At 39.2% G+C, this 23,449-nt stretch overlaps 1 protein-coding gene across 9 annotated transcripts in view; it reads right to left on the bottom strand.

Moving 5' to 3' along the window:
* Nucleotides 1–9,595: 9,595 nt before the first annotated feature.
* LOC129771693 (coiled-coil domain-containing protein AGAP005037) overlaps nucleotides 9,596–23,449 on the bottom strand; it is a 164,857-nt gene continuing 151,003 nt past the window's right edge. For 6 of the 9 annotated variants that reach the window (XM_055775613.1, XM_055775612.1, XM_055775616.1 and 3 more), the window contains exons 20-21: nucleotides 10,748–10,870; nucleotides 9,598–10,583 (exon numbers count right to left, since the gene is read on the bottom strand). In XM_055775613.1, coding sequence (XP_055631588.1) covers nucleotides 9,804–10,583; nucleotides 10,748–10,870 — 903 coding nt within the window. In that variant the 3' untranslated portion in view covers nucleotides 9,598–9,803. Of the gene's footprint in view, nucleotides 10,584–10,747; nucleotides 10,871–23,449 lie in introns of all 9 variants that reach the window. The other 3 variants (XM_055775619.1, XM_055775620.1, XM_055775621.1) reach the window with 2 other exon arrangements.

The following is a 23,449-nucleotide window of genomic DNA, read 5'->3' as shown; positions in this document are numbered from 1 at the left end:
GGACTGCATTATCAGTTTTGATCAAAATTCCACCGATTACAATCAAGTCATTTGCCAGCATTTCAAATCTCTTCAATTTTTTTACTGGCTGTTTCATGAACACCTACTACTATCTCAAACTGTACATAATCCGCTGTAACATGTCTGATCTCAAATTTGCGGTTGTCACGAGCCACTCCAATCAAATCACGCGCGGTCGTCGTGAACATCTTCCTATTCAACTATTAAATCTAGCGCGGCCGTCGCAATCCGTTTCATTGAAACCTAGCGCGGTTGTCTCGATCCGCTTCCAATTTATACTAGTGCGGTCGTCACAATCCGCTTTTAAATAAACCTGTCGCGGTCGTCACGATCCGCTGTATTCATACCTAGCGCGGTCGTCTCGATCCGCTTTTAATCAAACCTAGCGCGGTCGTCGCGATCCGCTTTCAATCAAACCTGGCGCGGTCGTCACGATCCGCTTTATTCAAACCTAGCGCGGTCGTCTCGATCCGCTTCCAAATTATACCAGCGCGGTCATCACGATCCGCTTTTAAATAAACCTGTCGCGGTCGTCTCGATCCGCTTTCTATTTATACCAGTGCGGTCGTCACGATCCGCTTTTAATTAAGCCTGTCGCGGTCGTCACGATCCGCTTTTAAATAAACCTGTCGCGGTCGTCACGATCCGCTGTTTTCATACCTAGCGCGGTCGTCTCGATCCGCTTTCTATTTATACAAGTGCGGTCGTCACGATCCACTTTTAATTAAGCCTGTCGCGGTCGTCACGATCCGCTTTTAATTAAACCTAGCGCGGTCGTCTCGATCCGCTTTTAATTAAACCTGTCGCGGTCGTCACGATCCGCTTTATTGATACCTAGCGCGGTCGTCTCGATCCGCTTTTAATTATACCTAGCGCGGTCGTCACGATCCGCTTCATTCAAACGCGCTACCTCCGACACCTTCAACAGGCACATCACTTCACATTACATCATCACAAATCATATCATATTCCATTTTTTTTCCAATTGACACGTTCTGGCTTATCCACATTTGAGTCAACATCTATCACTGTCAAAGAACCATCCGTTAAGGTGAATCATTTAACTACACGCCTGAAAAGTGAGGCATTTTGTATCACCGCCATGGGCATGTCCCCACAGTCCCCACAGAAAAAATTGTCATCACCAGCTACAGCACTTGCAGCAGAATTTACTCCCGGTTGGACTCCGCTGTATAATCACACCGTATAACACAACGTAGGGAAATTAATGACGATGAACCAAACACACACCGTATTTGAACGCAACACTTTCATTTACTTCAGTCACACTGAAGTTTACCGTAATAACGTTTTCCATTACGAAACGGAAAGTTTTTGCGTTCGTGTTCAATAATTTTCCCACTACCGGCGATAATAAAACAATCACAATTATTAAGCCGGGGCGACAGCCATTTTTTTTTGCACTTCGAAACTGATTTCCACTTCAATTTTTCGTCATTGATATAGGTATTCGTTTTATCACCACTACAGAAAACTCCAGCTCCTGGCAGGATCGCCAATGTGAATGACCGGGCTCAGTGGAGTATTCTATTTTGCCTCGGGACTCGGAAAACACATCTGCCCTCTGCTATGGCTGGAACACCGGAGCTGCCGTTTTCGTGTGTGTCGTCATCGGATGAGCTGTCAGGCCGCGCTCGAGGTTTGCTCATCGGGTAACTATAAAAGGGGTATATATGAAAGGTGGGATGAACGTGTATGGCGAGACAGTTATAGCGGGCAGTGCTGCCAATACGCATTCTGAAGCCCACACAATCTCCTTACATCTCATTCTTTTCCTAATGAAAATGTGTCACCCTTCTAAACTCGAGTCGACCGTGAGTAATCGATTTCCTATCTCATTAACCATAAGGAAACAACATGTTGAAATATTGTTAAGAGTTTGGCTCCTTTAAACTTATGTAACTGAGCCTGTAAAAATAAACGGATTAATAAATAAAAAAAATAATCGATATTTGCAAACATTCACAATTGAATATGCAACAATAAACGAAAAATCTTCCGTCTTCCAAAGTGAACGTACCAAAATGCGCTGCGAAGGTTGGATTTGTTGGTATTGATTCAGAAGAAAAAAAAAAGTTCGTTGTGGCCTACACCCAAAGTTAATTTTTAACACATGTTATGGCATACAAATTCCATTCTTAATCGCGATTTTAGTATTTTGGAATAAATAAAATCCCAATAATCGACTCGTCGTTCGTTTTTCAAAGAGAACGAATTTATTTACGTTGTTGAATGACAGATGGTGCTAAGTTCGCTTCATCGAACTTTCATCCACACATGCGCCAATCATCTCAATTCAGCTAAAGCCATGTGTATTGCCGGCGAGCTGGAAGACTTTTTGAGTAAACATAAGAAATTATTGAACTTCTTCATGTATGAGCTCGGTTTGCAAGGTGACAATCACGTTCTTTTCCCTGTTGGGTGTGAACCACTGAGTCCATTATTTTGAACTGTTGTGGTATACCAACAATCACGTTATTGTCATCAATCCTAATAAAACACCGACTGTAGATCACATGTATATATTCAATACGAATGTTGTTGAAGACATTGCTAGAGTCATGTTAGGCGACTGCACATTCGAAGAAGAAACAATAATCTGGAGTTCATCGTTGACACCCACTGTTGAAACAACGCTCTCCATCTTCTTCTCCAATGTCCCTAAAGATCCTAACGTTCGCCATCTCAACGTAGAATGACTTGCGATCGATAGAGAAGCAGAGAGCGAATAACTACGATTCTAGACAATCAGAAGCGGTGTGAGGAAAAATACACGCATGCATTGTCATGATATTACAGCACGTGTGTTCACACAAAAAAAAATGTACGAAATGTAGAATAACTTCATTACAACGTTTAATGTATTCGGTTCCACACCTTGCTGGGTGTATTCGACTGGATGGCAAAAGCGAGGATTATCTCATATGCCCATTTTTAATTTGGATACGCCCTGAAGATATCGATAGTGTAATTTTCTCAAAAAATCCAGATGCGTTTATTGATCAACTACTCACCCGTATTCTGGAATCCGATCGAATCGAAATTACCCGAATCGCAATATCGCATTCTGTCATCCGTTCGACTTCGACGGGTTGTGCAAATGTCATCCGACCTTGAAACGCAATTCGATATAGACGTCATTGAGCTTCGTGTTTCATTTCTGTGACGCGTAAATTGTTATGAACTTTCGAGTGAAATAACGCTTTAAAACAAAAATATTAAATTAAATATGGCTCTATTGTGTGTTCTGTGTAACAGAATAAGACATTCCTGCAGGTAGGGAAAAATTTTGAACGAAAATTGTCTCTGATAATTATTTTATGTTCTGGATAATATTTATAAGAAGATTTATAGAAAAATAGTTAAGTTTGGGTCAGGACTTTGTCTTCTAAGTGTTTAAACAACATCGAAAAAAAATTTTCATTCAGATTCCAACAATCTAAATTTGCTTTCGGGTCTGCTTATGACGAAATTTGGGTTACTGTTCGATATTGTTACCACAGACATGGCTCATGGCCGTGCGGAAAATGTACACTGCATTTTTTGACGTAGGATTACGTCTTTCGGGAACATATTGGGGTACAAATTGAAAATCGAAAATCGAGCGCACCGTGAAAATTGTCCAATTTCAAATGCTTATTTTTCAGTGATTTCATGATGGATTGATGAGATTTTTTCGTCAATCTATTTCAGCACTCCATAACAATTTTTTACATTGAATGAAATAATATATGTCATGAAACTAACTATCGAACAATTGAAGAATCTCAACCCCTATCCTAACAGAAATACCCACTTCTGATAGGTCGAAATTGACGACATAAGCGGCGGGTCCCAAACAGAGACATCAAAACCAAGCTGCCTAGGGGAAATTAGCATTGCAGATACATGAAAGTAGGAGGAGATTTTTTTCCCACCGACATGAGAATTCAAATCAATGTTGTCTGGGAGAAATCAGCATGTAAATACCCTCGATAGTTTAACTAACGACGCGCACAAATGGATAGTGCTCATTGTAACTAGCGTGGGCATTGCTGATTGCATACGTGCTGGCGAATAAGTTGAGAGCGATGAACAAGTGTTTTTTTGTTCCAATAAGAATCTTTTGAGTGAAGAATGATGTTTCAATGAACTGAATAGAACTTATGCTTGATAGAATATAAATAAAATTTAAATTTGGAACTTTTATGTTGGTTGCTTCGTAAAACTTTTAGCACAACTGTAAGTGTAAAATTGTGTATGGTAGCTATTGTGTTAAAATGACTTGAAATATGAAACGATTTTTTTTCTCCCATGGAAAGTTCATGCGACGAGGAAAATTGGAAAAATGAAGGAATATTCGAAAAAGTGATTTCACATATGCTCTACATACGTATTGGGTGCTGTTAGCATTGAGGCATGTAGCATTGTGTTCCGTTGGGTTTAAAGTGAAAAGGAAATGGGTTGAATAAATACTCAGAAAATAAAAAGTTATGAATGAAATTACTTTTCCATTTCAAATATATTTTCTCTATACTAAAGTAACACTTTTTTTCTGTTGAGAAAAATTGGGTTCGATAATGAAAATTATCTTATATTGCTTTGATGAGCTTTATTTCTTTATTTCATCCATACATAACACAGGCGCCATCTCGTCCAGGACAACAGAGGGCGGCTTTGGTACGTGATACCCACCATCTAATCTATCATTATCACTCGGTTATGGACACTAGTGAAGTGAACAAACAATACCTAACAACCAGACAAAACGGAGCCAAATCATTATCGAAGAGTTTAATAATGTAATTCTTCAAACGTATCCAAAATCAGCGTGCAGCAGATAGTCTAACGGAATCCTACGTCAACTATGCGGTCGTGTCTTGGACACAACCCTCCTGTGACTTTTTTTTAAAGATTTCACCAACGACACGACCGCAAGCCTAGGTGGATGTCCAATGTATCAACGTAGAAATACTGATAATGAAGGACAATCGTCCATCAAAATTAACAACGCAGACATTGACATCGGAAAATCGTTCGGCAGTGCCATATTCGTCTCAGCTGAGGAAACATTCGCTTTTCTCACTTAAACGACAATTCGCGCAGTTTTGCGCAGCATCGGACAATGTTCAATTGAAAGGTTATATTTTTATCTAAATTTTGAATGGAGACACTACCGCGGCAACACAACTTCTAGGCTGGTTTTCTACAAAAAATTACAGTTTTTCGTGATTTTATGTGGGTCAGGCCCGCTTCGATCAAATTTTACAATATCTAATGAAAGAGATTTGTTTTGTTTAGTTTTTTGAACAACTTTTCCTCTGACGCCAAAAAAATCCAAGCTATCATTGAGGGGGTATTCTAGTGTAGAGACACAAATTTCGGCCGTTTTTTCGAGAACATAAAACAAATAATATTTCTAGGGTAAATGATCTTGGTTTGTCCAATTTGGGGTGTTTTTACGTAACTAGTAAATGCAAATCGATTTTTCTTCATGAAAATCACACATAATCGATACGAGTTTGGGTTTGTTGAAAAGCCCCAAGTCTCTAGTTGCTAATACTACCATAAGGTGTTGAAATTATTCAAATTTTTATGTTTTTTAACGGTTTTAGAAATTTCCATTTTTGAATGAAAACATTCGAATTCACAATTAGATGTTGCATTTATCATTGCTTGAGTTTACTGTCATCATATTGATTCATTCATAATTTAGGCTTTCTTCAGAATATTGTCTTTTCTTGAGCATTTTAGAAGTGTTCACCTCAACACAATCAACACAGAAAAACTATCCTGATCTGTACGGTCAACCATGAATCGCCAAACCGTGCATCTTCTAGACAGTTTCAGTTTTGCTGGGTTATGCCAAACAAATGGAGTTCCTAATGGAAATAATCGGATTCTCGATCTATGCTTTACCAGTACCGAAATCATACCATGCGTAGCTGTGATTGAGGCGCCCTCTCCTCTGGTGAAATCGTGTATTCATAACCCTCCGCTTCTCATTTCGTTACGTGTTCCACATCCAGCCGAATTCGCACGCACGACAGAATCAGTATATTACGATTATAGGAAAGCTAATTACTCATCAATGAATAGATTTTTCTGGAGCATGAACTGGAACGAAATTTTAGACTACTCAGATTTAGAGGCAGCTACTCTAACCTTTTCTCATGTGTTGCTCTACGCCATCGACCAATTTGTTCCGAAAAAAAGGAATCGTACAACCCTCCATCCACCTTGGTCAAATTATCAGTTGAAACGCTTAAAAACAACGCTAAAATATTCTAAAAATAGATGTATTTTGTGGAAAGCACGTTATAACAACAACAATTATAAACGCCTAAACAGTTCATTATTCGGCAAATATCAGGACCGCATGCAATCTTCATTGAAAAGGAAACCGAAACGTTTCTGGTCATTTGTTAATGACCAAAGCAGAGAGTCCGGACTACCGACTGTAATGGTGCGCGATAACATTGAAGCTTCGACTAGAGAAGATATCTGCGAACTGTTCCGAGTTCAGTTCAATAGCGTTTTAGTGGAAGAGTACCTTGAGTAATAACACACCCCAGTTTAACTCGCCTGTAACACCTCCTATGATCAGTCCCAATATCGTGGACGCAGCATGCAGTAAGCTGAAACAGTCTACAAATCCTGGACCTGATGGCATTCCCGCCATTATTCTGAAGAAGTGCTCGACAAGTTTGTCTCAAACACTAAGCATCATATTCAACTGCTCCATCCAATGTGGCATCTTTCCGAAAACATGGAAGAATTCTTTCATATTCCCTGTTTTCAAGAAGGGTTGCAAAAAGGATGTAAAAACTATCGAGGAATTGCTTGCTTATGCGCGGTTTCGAAATTGTTCGAAATAATTGTACTGGATTGCATTTCTCATTACTGTAAAAGCTACATAGTCCAAGAGCAACATGGATTCATTCCCAATCGATCCACATCAACGAATTTGATCGTTTACACATCTTCAATAACACGGGCTCTACAGTCGCGTCAACAAATCGATGCGATATACACTGATTTCTCAGCAGCTTTGGATTCCATAAATCACCAGATAACAATCGCCAAACTTCAATGTCTTGGCTTCAGTGGCTCTTTTCTGGGTTGGATGCAATCATATCTAACAGGCCGAAAAATTTCAGTGAAAATTGGTGACACTATCTCGAAGCCCTTTCGAGTTACTTCAGGAGTTCCTCAAGGAAGTCATCTCGGTCCATATATCTTCTTACTTTACCTCAACGACATCAATTTCTCTCTTGAGTGCCAGAAATTATCGTATGCGGATGACTTCAAACTGTACCATCAGATTGAATGTGAAGCTGATGCTGAGTTTCTTCAGACACAAATAAATACCTTTGCTGTGTGGTGTGACGCGAGATTTGAGGATGATTTGAGGATGATTTTGAACCCAAACAAATGCTCGATAATATCCTTTTCTCGTAAACGTTCAACAGCTTATTATGTTTATAAGCTGAAAGGCATAACTCTACAACGTGTTGACTGTGTTAAGGACTTAGGAATCATACTGGACTCAAGGCTTACGTTTCGCGAGCATAGCGCATACATAATTTCTAAAGCATCTAAAGCACTTGGCTTTATATTTCGCTCGACCAAACATTTTAGGGACATTTATTGCATAAAAGCTTTATACTGTGCCCTGGTCCGCTCATTATTGGAGTACTCTATTGTTTGGGCACCCTACTACCAAAACGGTATTCTACGTGTGGAAGCTGTCCAGCGGAAGTTCATGAGGTTTGCATTACGCCGTCTACCGTGGAGTAATCCTCATAATCTCCCCAGCTATGAAAATCGCTGCAAACTTATCGGAATAGAAACACTGCATGATCGTCGAAGGATTGCCAAAACCTGCTTCATATCAGATTTGATATTGTCAGATATTGATTGTCCAGAGCTTCTGCAGAAGGTTAATTTCAACGTGCAAACAAGAAACCTGAGGTCTCACAGTTTCCTTCAAATACCGTTTTCTAACACAAACTATGGCTACAATGAGCCTTTGTCGATCATGTGCCGTGAGTTCAATTGCTACAGTCGTTTCTTCGATTTCGGATTGCCTCGCGCATTATTTAAAAAACGATACACCTCCGCAATTACAGCCACTGCTATTAGCGATTTTTTTTTCTTCACGTTCATATATATATATATATATATATATATATATATATATATATATATATATATATATATATATATATATATATATATATGATATATATATATATATATATATATATATATATATATATATATATATATATATATATATATATATATATATATGATATATATATATATATATATATATATATATATATATATATATATATATATATATATATATATATACAACCAAGATCATTTACCCTACTATCCATTATATCATTATTTTTTCTTTTAACAATTAAACAAAAATTGAACGGAAAAAAATATGAATAACTAGAATAGTTAAGAGCTGATGAAGTGAGAGGGATAAAAAAAATTGTGCCATGGCTTTCACGAATCCAGTCTTTCTGGTTATCTGAAAGAAATAAAAATTTAACATATTCTCAATCAGAAAAGATGCCGCTATTGCATGAATCACGGACAAGTCAAAAACATCTTTTTTGACAAAATAGCGGCCGTTTGAAAAACAAAATTTTACCAAAATAGTAAAAATTATAAAAATACAATTTTTCAGAGGTTCATGCGATAGAGAGATGCCTGCAGATTTTATTTATATAAATTCGCCATGCATCGGTTCAGTAGAACTTGCGATATCGTATACGCCAATTTGAAAAAAAAAACAGTTTCGAGAAAAACGCGTTTGAACTTCATTGTTATGACCGTATCAGGTTAGATACCGTATAACTAAAATGGCTCTAACTCGGTAAATGATAGAATTTTCGATAAGTCCTTTCTGTGGTATATTCTTGAATGCCTAAACTATAGAAATATGAAGGAAAGAAATTGATTGTTTTCAAATTTCTAGACTAGAATACTGCCATTTTCCGGGAAATGACTGTTCGAAAAATCGAACATTGGTCGAAACCGGATTTTTTTTTCGCAAGTACAAACATACTGCGAACTAAAAGTCACTTTAATTAGCAAATTCATAAATGCATCAGTTTTACATTCCGGGACGAACAAGCATATGATGTTGGAGGTCTCTAAATATAAACCTGAATTAACCCTTTAACTACGGCAGTGTGCTCCGTCGAATTGCTACCGCTGAACGGAGCACTGCGCCGAAAAGTAAGCATATCGCGCTGGTGTGATCGATGTGCAATATCAACCTGATGTCGTCTATAGACGACGCTCGTAGCGAAAAGGTCAATGGGTTAAGGCAACTGCCGTGGTATGATACCACTCATCTTCCTGATTACGAGACACGCTGTATGCTTATTGACTTGGAACGCTGTCGGTAAAGCAGACGAAAATTCAACGTCTGTTTGTCTTCGATTTGTTGTCCGGAAACATCCACTAATTATTTTGCTACTGAATCTAGGCATATGACTTGTTTCATATAGATTGAAAGATCGTTCAAGTTGAGTTCCTGTTTAGCTTTATTTTTTTGCAAAACATCACAATCAGAAGTTTTAACATAATATTAACATGTTCGTTTTATATGTATTTGATAGACTTGCATAAAAACTTATAGTGCTTAACGAAATCTCAGCAATAACTGCTAAAATGAGCCAACACTTCATTGGCTTTTAAAAAGATTATAGAAAAGTTGTTTTCGTTTTTTACCATACTCTGGCTTGCTGTTATAGTATATCTGTTTCATAAACTTTGTTAATTGTCTTGCTAAGACTATTACTGCTGCTAGTCTCAACATTCAAATCGTCATTTTTGCCCATATTAATATAACCATTAGCAGTGGAAGTCATGTCTGTAGCGTTAGAGCATGTTTTGTCAGCAATGTTGTTAGCCATATTAGTTCTATTTTTTTGTACGAAATTTGTGTGTGTATTTTTCTTCTCCTCGTTGACAGTAGATGATACAAGTGGAATACTGTTTTTGCTGATTTGCTGCAGACGCTGGTATTGTTCTTGTAACTGTTTTTGTTTCTTCAATAACTCTTGATGACGCAATTCAAGAGCTTGCTGACGTTGTGAATTATCAGAACTGACGGATTCACTGCTAGAATCCATACCGGAATCCTTAACCAGATTATCGAAGTTTATGGTGGTTTGATGCTCTATTTCGGATAATTGCTGCATTTGGTGAGGCATATTTGGACTTGTTGGACTAGCGAGTGGGCTACGCGAACTAGTTCGTGGAGGCGGTGGAGGAGGTACTCGCTTGCTATTTACTTTTGATAGTAGATCCGCATTGCGTTCTGGAACTGGAGGCTTTCCGGTCGGTCTCATCGGCTGTGGTGGGCTTGTGTCTGTGTCCGACCCGCTTGGATACGAGTGTAACCGTCGTAGACCTACATTTGTGGACATACTTTCTGGATAAAGTTGAGACTGTGAAATTTTTGTGGTTACAGTACTCTGTATAGCCTGGGAACTGTCGTCTGAAGTAGAATCGTCGGGACGAATCTACATTAAAAATGGGAGAAGGAAAATGGAAAATGATTCTATTTTTTATTTGTTCTCAACAATATATATGAAACAGTTCATAAAATTCAATATTTAATATCATGTAATGTTTCATCTTCCACTTCATTTCACATAAGAGGAACATAGAATTGTTGTTCAATTACCTCGTTCACTCCATTGGGAGGTTTGGCGAATGTTTGGAGCTCATCTAAAAGAGCATCGAGGGCGTTTTCTGGTGCAACTCCACCGTTGATATTGATCGGACCCTGTCTGGGACTTGGGACTGGCTATTTGCGAAATAAAATATGAAGTAGATAATAAAAAATGTTGAACTGAACATCACAATCAAACAATTTACAACAAAAATGGCAAGCATTTCATTACACAATACAATATGACATTTGACACAGTAGTGAAAAGTTGATATATTTTGACATGGCTTGGTTCGGGTTTTTATCCCTGAGACAAATACAATCTTAGTCGGTATTAATCGAGATTTAAGTAATAATGGAATAATCAAGATGAAAAACCGTTTTCGCATGTGCCATCTGTGATATTTTTCCATGCATTAGAAATAATGTAAATAAGAACATGTGCATTCATTTACTATATCAGCTTTTTACATAAAATTAATGAGCGAAATATGTGTGATATGTGACAACAAACAAAATGATAATATTTGATTTTTATGAAGCAAAATTGTGTCAATGTCAATGTCACTTGAAAAAATGACGGATTTCACGTCAACTTGCCTTAGAGTTGGCAGCACCCGCTAAGAATTCATTAAAATTCTGAGAATGGGGAGATATCAGCAAATAAAGTATCTTCGCAATTTCAATTCGTATCTTCGTAAATAAAGTATCTTCGCTATTTTTGTCTAGAATTTGTTCTGGAATGGGCGAAACTTGAATTTTCATTTTTTAGAACACATTTTTGAAGCAAAGATACTCAATTAACTAATATCTTAATATCCACAAAGTTTGAATGGATTTTGAGAGGGAGTTGCTAGTTCCATAGACGAATTAGCGCGAAATTCGCCGAATATATAAAATAACCAGAAAACTATGAATTTATTTCATGCTTGTAAAGCTCTATCGATTCAGAATCGGTATACCTTTTTGTCAGGTAAAGTGCTCTACACATACAACGTCCCGTCACCGTGAAGCCAACGTAAAGGAATGAAATGTCAAATATTCTCCCATGGAAATCGTATGGTAGCATTCACATACATCATCACCGGCAATTTTGACGTCGGCAAATAAGTCCAAGAGAATAGTTGACGGAACGGTGCCGGTGACGCTGTATGTGTAGCGCACTTAAAGCGATTTCATTCTACATATTATACAGTCATTCTCTTAGAATACTGAGCAAAATTTTTGAAAAAAGTAGGTAGTTTCTCAAATTTTCCCGCGATGGAAGAGCAAGCGAATAAAATGAATATTCTGCACATAAGTTATAAAAACCCGACATTGTCGGGTATAAGCATCGCAAATAAGTTGAAAATGGCCAAAACCATCATCTGTGCAATGTCAAAACGTTTCAAGGAACGTTTGTCTCTTCCCGGAAGCTTGAACCATGGCGGCGAAGCGGCTTTCCGGTTATGCAGGACATTCGAGCGTGGATGTGACCACCGAAGTCGATGCGTTTTGGATTGTCGTAGCGAATCCATTTCGACATCTCAAAATAATCGTTCGACATCTCTTGCTTTCAATTTGTATGGAACATAATTTCCTTGGTTTTTTATGTATCCGGCGGCATTGAGTCGTTTAGATATTAGATATGTCGAACTGTCAATGATTCTGCAAGCTGTGCGTTTGACACGAATCTTAATCGAGAAATGAAAATCTTCGTCTTCAATCTTATTCGGATGACCTGGACGCTCTTTGTTTTTAACACTAAAGTGTCCACTTTTAAATCGCTCAAACCATTCCCTACAAAATCTATCCGATGGTGACTCTGTACCATAAACATCGTCAAGAAAATAAAAACTTCGAAGCTCGACATTTTCAACGCAATAAAAATTGAACTTGTTGTGCAAAACTTAAAACCAAATGGTTGACAGATGTCGAGATTTCACGATTCAGCAAAAATCAGCTCTCACCGTCGACTATTTATAGCACTTCGCGCCATCTCGGGGAAACGGAACGAATTTTGTTGTTGAATTTTGAATGTTCAAAAAGCTACGTTCCGATGATCGCCAGCTATATCTCAGTGTCTGACAAAATCACATTGTTGTGTTAAATTTAAACAAAAAATCTACAAAAAAAATCTTATTTGGTTAGTGATCTATCGCTGCATTAAACGGAATCGGACTAGGAACTGTGATCACGTCATTGGTATTTTGTGTTTTCCGGATTCTGGGTAAATATTTATCATGTAAACAAGAAGTATGTAAGGTTTTGATTATCGAATTCTAGTTGCAATCTACGAAAAAAGAGTCCCGGGCATAATTGCACGGAAACACAGCGGATGATCATCCGCAAAATCTCCAAGGCAGGCAGTAGCCATCGTGAAATCGCAGAGTACTTGTGACGATACAAATCCTTCGTGTTTAATGCCCTCCACGACCGCGAAAAATCCAGAACGACTGGACGCCCAAGAAAAATGACCGCGAAGGATAACTCTGCGAGCCTTCAAGAGGGATCTTGAGGCCTCGAAAAAGATCCGGGACGTACTGAGTTCCCGGACAGTTCAGTGGCGGCTGGTGAAGCAGGGGCTAAGCGGTAAAAGCCCCCGGAAGGTCCCGATGCGGACGCCGAAGCATCTGAAGGCGTGGCTGAAGATCGCGAAAGACCACTTCGATTGGATCGGTCCGGAGAAGGAAAACCAGTGACGTAATATACTGTGGTCGGATGAAGGTAAACCTCATCGGCTCGGACGAAAAAACTAGTTCATCGCCCAATAGGCTACGTCATATAATAACACAGAATACCACAAAGACATTTAAGCATGGATAAGAGAACATTATGGTGTGGGTGTGCTTCTCCTGGTACAGGGTTGGCCCCCTGTACTGGGTGGTCCCCCCATGATCTTAATCAGTACCTCTACGCCCAAATCCTAAGGGATGTTATGGTGCCACACGCCGAGTGGGAGATGCCCCAGAAATGACAGTTCATGCAGGATAACGATCCGAAGCACACCGCCAAGACCGTCAGAGGCCAGCGCAGTCACCGGATCTGAACCCTATAGAGAACTTATGGGAGAACGTGAAAAATTCGGTGTACATGGAGAAGTCGAAGAATAGGCAGCAACTATGGGATAGGATCGAAGCTTGTTGGAACGCCATCCCGTTCACCACGTGCCAGAAGCTGGTGGATTCCATGCCGAACTAGGTGCGTGAAGTGATGTGTTATAAATGTTACACGACCAAGTACTAACCCTAGAAGTTTTTCACGGTATGGATTTTCTTGTTTTTATTTTTTTTATCATGAATTTTGAAACCGGTCTTAATTTTTTTCGCGTCATTTTAGTTGTTAAGTATGTTTAACCCTCTACAGCCCAAGCCCGCCTTTAGACGGACTTCGCGGATTCTCTTTTCAATTAATTCAGACATTATTTTCAATGTTCACCCTCACTAGAACTTCTTTAGAATATTTTCATCTATCACACATACACATTGGTTTTATGCTGGCAGCTTTCTGCTAGGAGTTGAAAGTCTGAAATTCAAGATAAAAGTGGAATAGGTTCTTTTTAGATAAATAAAAAACTTGCATTTTTTAATGACTGACTAAAAAAATGCAAATAAATTATTATAAATCGATTGAAGTACTGGATTGGATTATTTTTTCTCATAGTTTTGTCACTTTCTTTTTTGCATCAGCAGTAGTGTTTTGTCCAACACTGTATGATGTGAAACATATACGAAGAAACGAAGTTAAACAGAGTCCCTCGATGTTTAACACGTCTTGCTAATATTTTTAATACCGTTTATAGATTTTTTTTCTTTTGTATTCCGTTAAACCTTCCTAACAGCAATAATGATGTGAAAGCTTATGTTTTGCCATTTTTAATTGGTATGATAATGTTGAGAGTGAACTATGAGAATGTTAGAATGATTCTTTTATATGCCCCGGCAAGAATTGTCCTTCTCGATTTTTTCTTCGAAATATATTTCAATTTATGAGAAATTTGAAGGCGGCGCTATATAGTTTAGAGCACCCTTCCTGGGGAATGAAATTAGCATAATGATAACATTGTATATTGACTTAATATAAGTGTGATTCAGCATAGCTTTTTAATTAGTGTTTTGTGAACATTAGAATATAAAAAAATATATTTGCGGAAGTAAAATGTTTGACATCAAAATTCATTGCTTCGACAACTCGCAAGCAGATCGGTCGAACCTATATTTGATCCGATACAGGTGTTTTTTTTACATCCGTTTCTAGTGTATTTTTTCATCTGGTGCGTTGCGAGCGAGTAAAGCTCATAAAAAGTGGTGCGCTATCGAGACAATCCGGCAGCAAGTCACATCATCACACACGCTACACAGCAGCGGGGCAAGTAGAAATTTATTTTCCTCTTACCTCTTCCATCATTCTGTATAGCTTCTGTGCTCGATTTATACCATTGTTTAACTTTGTGTTTATCATATCGGCAAGCATTCGCTATCCAACTCTTGACGAGTAAAGTTCAGTGTCGGTATTGTGCGTTGCCACTTTTACTATTGTGCTATTGGTATAGTGTACGAGTGAAGGTCATTGCTGTCCGCTTTCGAATTGACCTTTTGTGAAGTGGAACAAAGGAAGCAGCGCTCTTGCAGCTTGCAGCCCTTGGCGGCTGTTGAACATCGGCATAACGGGATCGCCATCGTGTGGCTGTCGTTAACGGGAATTATCATCGCGTGATCGTGTGAGCTATTCTTGCGCTATTGTGTTGATCCATAGCGCGTAGCCTCTGTCTCTCCCTGGTTAGGGCAACTTTTATATTAAGGTACACATATTTAATATTAATATTATTATTCAACTCATATGTTCATTGCTTAATATTATCATCATAATTTTTTTTGTTTGTTTTGTTATTTTTTTTTAGATTATTGTTAAAATCAATAATAGATTCAAAATAAGACACAATTTTTTGTAAAATGGAGAATAGTGGAGAATCTCCAGAGATGGAGATCTCCGATAATGAATCCCATACAAGATCTGGGAAAAAACATAAACGAGTCCCTCAAAAAGAAGATAATTCTTCTGGGGACGAATCTGCTCATCCTTCCAAGCCCCCCTCTAAGAAAATAGCAAGCCTCCCTTCTGAACCCACTGTTACTTCCACTCCCCCTCTCCCATCATCGATTTAGCTTCCCCCTTCTGATGTTTCCGATCCAACCCAATCCTCGTCCTCGTCCTCGTCTTCTCCCTCTGTTGTCTCCACTCCACGTGTCAGAGTTTATCCAGAAGATGCACCTGGAACTGGCCCGTGGGTTGTTTTCCTCCGGCCAAAACCAAAAGGAAAAAGCCTTAACGTGATTCAGATCATGAAAGATCTGGCCAGATACTCTTCTGTATCTGAAATTCGCAGGGTTAGACCGAACAAATTGCGGGTTGTCGTGAATAAACGGAAACACGCAAACGAGATTGTTGCTGACCAACACTTCACTCTCGAATATAGAACATTTATACCCTCCCATAACGTAGAAATTGAGGGGGTGATAACTGAAACGGGTCTGACGAGCGAACAAATAAAAAAAGAAGGAAAAGGCAAGTTCAAGAAGCTTCCCTCAATGGAAGTAAAGATCTTGGACTGTCGCCAACTCGGGAAACTCTCCCATGATGGGGACCAAACTAAATTTACGCCGTCAGACTCGGTTCGAGTCACCTTTGCTGGTGCCGCCCTCCCTGACTATTTGTTGCAAGTCATGGGCTTTGGCGACTCTTCGTGCCAAAGCCCATGACTTGCAACAAATGCAAGTCAGTTGGTCACACTTCAGATTATTGTGCCAACAAGGAGCGCTGTGCCACTTGCGGAGAGCAACATGAGGGGAAATCCTGCAGTGCGACTGAGCATAAGTGTCCATATTGCGGAGGATCCCCACACGCGCTCTCAGCTTGTGAAACTTACAAGAGTCGCTGGGAGAAACAGAAGCGCTCTTTAAAGGAACGCTCGAAGCGCACTTTTGCGGAAATTTTAAAGGGCGCTTCTCCACTGGCCCAACAACAACAACAACCAATCTCAACACACAATACCTTTTCCACGTTGCTAGTTGATGAAATGGAAGCGGACACAGCTAGCGGGGGCACACCGTTTATTTTCAAAGGGAATCCCCGGCGCAAAAATGTGACCACTCCCAAAGTTCAAGAACAAGAACAAGGGGTATACCCGGTGATACCCCCAGTTAGCTTGCCTAAAAAATCGAGTGCAGCGGACAAGCAAAATCAGGTTCCTCCTGGAATCCGTGAATTCCGTGAGAATAGTTCACCTTCGAATGACCCAGCACTCGAGGGGACATCAAAAACCCCAACTGTCCCTGTTTTTCCGTCCAGCTCATCTTCCCAATCGGGATTTATAAAGTTGTCTGACCTTTTGGATCAAATCTTCAAGTGTTTTAATGTTTCCGACTCCATCAGAACCCTTGTCATCTCAATGCTTCCAGTATTAAAGACAATTTTACAGCAATTGATGTAAACATGGCCCCTCCTTGCAGTGATTATCTCTCTTGATGTCTAATTTAGATAGAGAGGTCGGAGATATCACTGTTTTTCAGTGGAATTGTCGTAGTCTTATCCCTAAATTGGATACATTCAAGTTTTTAATTCATAACTTCAATTGTGATGTTTTTGCTCTGTCCGAAACTTGGCTTTCTTCGCGAGATGATATCTCTTTCCACGATTTTAATATTATACGCTTGGACCGCGATGACAGATACGGAGGGGTACTATTGGGGATCAATAAGTGCCACTCATTTTTTCGAATTGACCTTCCACCTATTAGAGGGATCGAAGCTGTTGCTTGTCATGCAAACATCAGAGGCAAAGACCTCTGTATTGTCAGCTTGTATTGGCCTCCGAGAGCTGCGGTTAGCCGCAAGCAACTTGATGACATGTGCTCACTCCTTCCTGAGCCACGATTGATCTTGGGAGACTTCAACTCTCACGGAACTGCCTGGGGGGAACAGTACGACGACAATCGTTCATTGTTGATATATGACCTTTGTAACAACTTCAATATGACCGTTTTGAACACTGGGGAAACAACACGTATACCTAAACCTCCTGCTAACCCAAGTGCTCTTGACCTCTCGCTTTGCTCGAATTCACTATCGTTAGATTGCAAGTGGAATATAATCCAGGACCCCAACGGTAGTGATCACTTGCCAATCAAAATTTCCATCACCATTGGGTCGAATTCTTTTGAATCTATAAACATGGCATATGACCTCACAAGACACATTGACTGGAAAAAATATGCGGACGCGATTGCTCTAGCCATCAATTCCAGAGATGGTTTACCTCCATTGGAGGAGTATAACTTCCTTTCTCGTTTGATCTATGACAGCGCGGTTCGCGCTCAAACGAAACCCATCCCAGGTTCCACTATTCGTCGAAGGCCTCCCAATCTATGGTGGGATAGCATATGTTCCAAGCTTTATGTAGAAAAATCGAATGCATTTAAAGCTTTTCGGAAACGTGGAACCCCTGAAAATTTTCAGACGTATTTGGACCTTGAAAATCAATTTAAAAACTTGATCAAAGGGAAAAAACGTGCTTATTGGCGAAATTTCGTGGGAGGTTTGTCACGAGAAACGTCAATGAAAAAATTATGGAAAGTGGCTCGAAACATGAGAAATCGCTCTTCAACGAATGAAAGCGAAGAATATTCACATCGATAGATTTTGAATTTTGCACGGAAGGTTTGTCCTGATTCCGCTCCTGTGTAAAAAATTGTTCGAGATATACCACAAGATAGGTGCGATCTTGATTCCGAGTTTTCGATGGTAGAATTCTCTCTTGCTCTCCTTTCATGTAACAATTCTACTCCGGGATAGGATAGAATTAAGTTCAACTTGCTGAAAAATCTCCCTGATGTGGCGAAACATCGCTTGTTGAATTTATTCAATCGGTTTCTGGAGCATAATATTGTTCCAGATGATTGGAGACAAGTACGAGTTATAGCTATTCAAAAACCCGGAAAACCCGCGTCCGACTTCAATTCGTACCGCCCAATAGCAATGCTGTCTTGTATACGGAAATTGTTGGAGAAAATGATCTTGTTTCGCCTTGATCGATGGGTTGAAACGAATGGCCTACTCTCAGATACAGAATATGGGTTCCGCAGGGGCAAGGGGACGAATGATTGTCTTGCGTTGCTTTCTTCAGAAATTCAAATGGCTTACGCCGAAGAAAAACAGGAAGTGGGTTATATCTATGGTATAACCGCAAGGGTGACGTAGGACTCTCGTTGATATAGAGATCATTTGTATGAAGTTGAATCTGAATTCATTCTGAATGAATGAATATTTGGAGAACTTCGAAAACGAGAGCGTTACGTTGGAGGCACAAGGTTTTATGCATCCAATATTGGATACGGAAATATCCTACTGATGGGGAAGAATAATCTTCAGAAGCTATCCTGTTGATTGCGATTGATTGAAAAACCACAAAACCAAATGTATTTGGTCACAGTGTTACATGGATAGAAAACATTCAATTAAACTCTTTCACATGAATATATTTTGAAAATTTCCAGAGGAACTGGCAGATTATTTTCAGTAACGATTAGTTATTTCCACATTTTCCTCGATACTGGAAGCCCACCAGTGGTTAATTCCAACTCGATAACCACCTGTTAATAGCACTTGATTGAAACATATTTGGTCACAGTGTTACATGGATAGAAAACATTCAATTAAATTCTTTCACATGAATATATTTTGAAAATTCCCAGAGGAACTGGCAGATTATTTTCAGTAACGATTAGATATTTCCACATTTTCCTCGATACTGGAAGCCCACCAGTGGTTAATGCCAACTCGATAACCACCTGTTAATAGCACTTGATTGAAACATATTTGGTCACAGTGTTACATGGATAGAAAACATTCAATTAAACTCTTTCACATGAATATATTTTGAAAATTCCCAGAGGAACTGGCAGATTATTTTCAGTAACGATTAGTTATTTCCACATTTTCCTCGATACTGGAAGCCCACCAGTGGTTAATACCAACTCGATAACCACCTGTTAATAGCACTTGATTGAAACATATTTGGTCACAGTGTTACATGGATAGAAAACATTCAATTAAACTCTTTCACATGAATATATTTTGAAAATTCCCAAAGGAACTGGCAGATTATTTTCCAGCAATGATTAGATCTTTCCGGAACTTTCTCGATGCTGAATGGCATCCTAACGAAAAGAGTTCTGCGCGTGTATGTGTCGATCCTTCGCCGTCCACCTCCTCCAGCACGTTAGGCAACGATGTTGTCTTGTCGATGTCCTCACGAAAAATGAATGTGTCTCACCACTAGAATATCGCTTAAGTATGCTTTTTGTGTGTGATTGAATCGAGAGAAGGTGTGGTTTACAATGGCGATTTGGAAGGCAAACTGGAGGGGAATGAACTCTCTGAGCTCGGAACTTTCGGCGACTGAGCAATAATCGATTGCGGGCGCATACAATATTGGATACGGAAATATCCTACTGATGGGGAAGAATAATCTTCTGAAGCTATCCTGTTAATTGCGATTGATTGAAAAACCACAAAACCAAATGTATTTGGTCACAGTGTTACATGGATAGAAAACATTCAATTAAACTCTTTCACATGAATATATTTTGAAAATTCCCAAAGGAACTGGCAGATTATTTTCAGTAACGATTAGATATTCCCACATTTTCCTCGATACTGGAAGCCCACCAGTGGTTAATGCCATCTCGATAACCACCTGTTAATAGCACTTGATTGAAACATATTTGGTCACAGTGTAACATGGATAGAAAACATTCAATTAAACTCTTTCACATGAATATATTTTGAAAATTCCCAAAGGAACTGGCAGATTATTTTCAGTAACGATTAGATATTTCCACATTTTCCTCGATACTGGAAGCCCACCAGTGGTTAATGCCAACTCGATAACCACCTGTTAATAGCACTTGGTTGAAACATATTTGGTCACAGTGTAACATGGATAGAAAACATTCAATTAAACTCTTTCACATGAATATATTTTGAAAATTCCCAAAGGAACTGGCAAATTATTTTCCAGCAATGATTAGATCTTTCCGGAACTTTCTCGATGCTGAATGGCATCCTAACGGAAAGAGTTCTGCGCGTGTATGTGTCGATCCTTCGCCGTCCACCTCCTCCAGCACGTTAGGCAACGATGTTGTCTTGTCGATGTCCTCACGAAAAATGAATGTGTCTCACCACCAGAATATCGCTTAAGTATGCTTTTTGTGTGTGATTGAATCGAGAGAAGGTGTGGTTTACGATGGCAATTTGGAAGGCAAACTAGAGGGGAATGAACTCTCTGAGCTCGGAACTTTCGGCGACTGAGCAATAATCGATTGCGGGCGCATACAATATTGGATACGGAAATATCCTACTGATGGGGAAGAATAATCTTCTGAAGCTATCCTGTTAATTGCGATTGATTGAAAAGCCACAAAACCAAATGTATTTGGTCACAGTGTTACATGGATACAAAACATTCAATTAAACTCTTTCACATGAATATATTTTGAAAATTCCCAAAGGAACTGGCAGATTATTTTCAGTAACGATTAGATATTTCCACATTTTCCTCGATACTGGAAGCCCACCATTGGTTAATGCCAACTCGATAACCACCTGTTAATAGCACTTGATTGAAACATATTTGGTCTCAGTGTAACATGGATAGAAAACATTCAATCAAACTCTTTCACATGAATATATTTTGAAAATTCCCAAAGGAACTGGCAGATTATTTTCAGTAACGATTAGATATTTCCACATTTTCCTCGATACTGGAAGCCCACCAGTGGTTAATGCCAACTCGATAACCACCTGTTAATAGTACTTGATTGAAACATATTTGGTCACAGTGTTACATGGATAGAAAACATTCAATTAAACTCTTTCACATGAATATATTTTGAAAATTCCCAAAGGAACTGGCAGATTATTTTAAGTAACGATTAGATATTTCCACATTTTCCTCGATACTGGAAGCCCACCAGTGGTTAATGCCAACTCGATAACAACCTGTTAATAGCACTTGATTGAAACATATTTGGTCACAGTGTAACATGGATAGAAAACATTCAATTAAACTCTTTCACATGAATATATTTTGAAAATTCCCAGAGGAACTGGCAGATTATTCTCAGTAACGATTAGATATTTCCACATTTTCTTCGATACTGGAAGCCCACCTGTGGTTAATGCCAACTCGATAACCACCTGTTAATAGCCGCGCGTGTATGTGTGTGTAGCAATGTCTTCCCAGGAAACCGTTTGTGGCATCACTCTCCTCCTGATAGATTCCCTTCTGGCCTAGGGTGCACAAACAGGCTCTTGGTGACACCGTTCATCCGCGCTTTCATGATAAATAAAGAGCTTCACCGCAACAGCGACAACATGCTCCAATCGCTGTTCAATTAGAACTGAGTGGATTTCCGAGCGCCGCTCGCTTATATACCAATTGGTGATTTCAATAGCCTGTTTTGAAAGCAATTTTAAGACTATTGAAACAAGTTTTTGGATCAAAAAGTAACAAGTATATAACGCGTAGACATTTTATCTTTCGAATGAAGTGTTTATCATACCATTTCGTTCAGTTGTTTAGGAGCTATTAACGCTCAAAATCTCGGTCTCCGGCGTAACGCTTTCGTTTTCGAAACTTTGATTTTACACCCCGGTATAGAAATGAAAGACGTAGTCCTACGTCAAAATGAATGTGTCTCACCACCAGTATATCGCTTAAGTATGCTTTTTGTGTGTGATTGAACCGAGAGAAGGTGTGGTTTACGATGGCAATTTGGAAGGCAAACTAGAGGGGAATGAACTCTCTGAGCTCGGAACTTTCGGCGACTGAGCAATAATCGATTGCGGGCGCATACAATATTGGATACGGAAATATCCTACTGATGGGGAAGAATAATCTTCTGAAGCTATCCTGTTAATTGCGATTGATTGAAAAGCCACAAAACCAAATGTATTTGGTCACAGTGTTACATGGATACAAAACATTCAATTAAACTCTTTCACATGAATATATTTTGAAAATTCCCAAAGGAACTGGCAGATTATTTTCAGTAACGATTAGATATTTCCACATTTTCCTCGATACTGGAAGCCCACCATTGGTTAATGCCAACTCGATAACCACCTGTTAATAGCACTTGGTTGAAACATATTTGGTCACAGTGTAACATGGATAGAAAACATTCAATTAAACTCTTTCACATGAATATATTTTGAAAATTCCCAAAGGAACTGGCAGATTATTTTCCAGCAATGATTAGATCTTTCCGGAACTTTCTCGATGCTGAATGGCATCCTAACGGAAAGAGTTCTGCGCGTGTATGTGTCGATCTTTCGCCGTCCACCTCCTCCAGCACGTTAGGCAACGATGTTGTCTTGTCGATGTCCTCACGAAAAATGAATGTGTCTCACCACCAGAATATCGCTTAAGTATGCTTTTTGTGTGTGATTGAATCGAGAGAAGGTGTGGTTTACGATGGCAATTTGGAAGGCAAACTAGAGGGGAATGAACTCTCTGAGCTCGGAACTTTCGGCGACTGAGCAATAATCGATTGCGGGCGCATACAATATTGGATACGGAAATATCCTACTGATGGGGAAGAATAATCTTCTGAAGCTATCCTGTTAATTGCGATTGATTGAAAAGCCACAAAACCAAATGTATTTGGTCACAGTG

The sequence above is a fragment of the Toxorhynchites rutilus genome, chromosome 2 (assembly GCF_029784135.1).
Source record: "Toxorhynchites rutilus septentrionalis strain SRP chromosome 2, ASM2978413v1, whole genome shotgun sequence".
In the NCBI taxonomy this organism is placed as follows: Eukaryota; Metazoa; Arthropoda; class Insecta; order Diptera; family Culicidae; genus Toxorhynchites; species Toxorhynchites rutilus.
The sequence above is the reverse complement of the archived record's forward strand: the minus strand, read 5'-3'. Positions and strand labels throughout refer to the sequence as shown.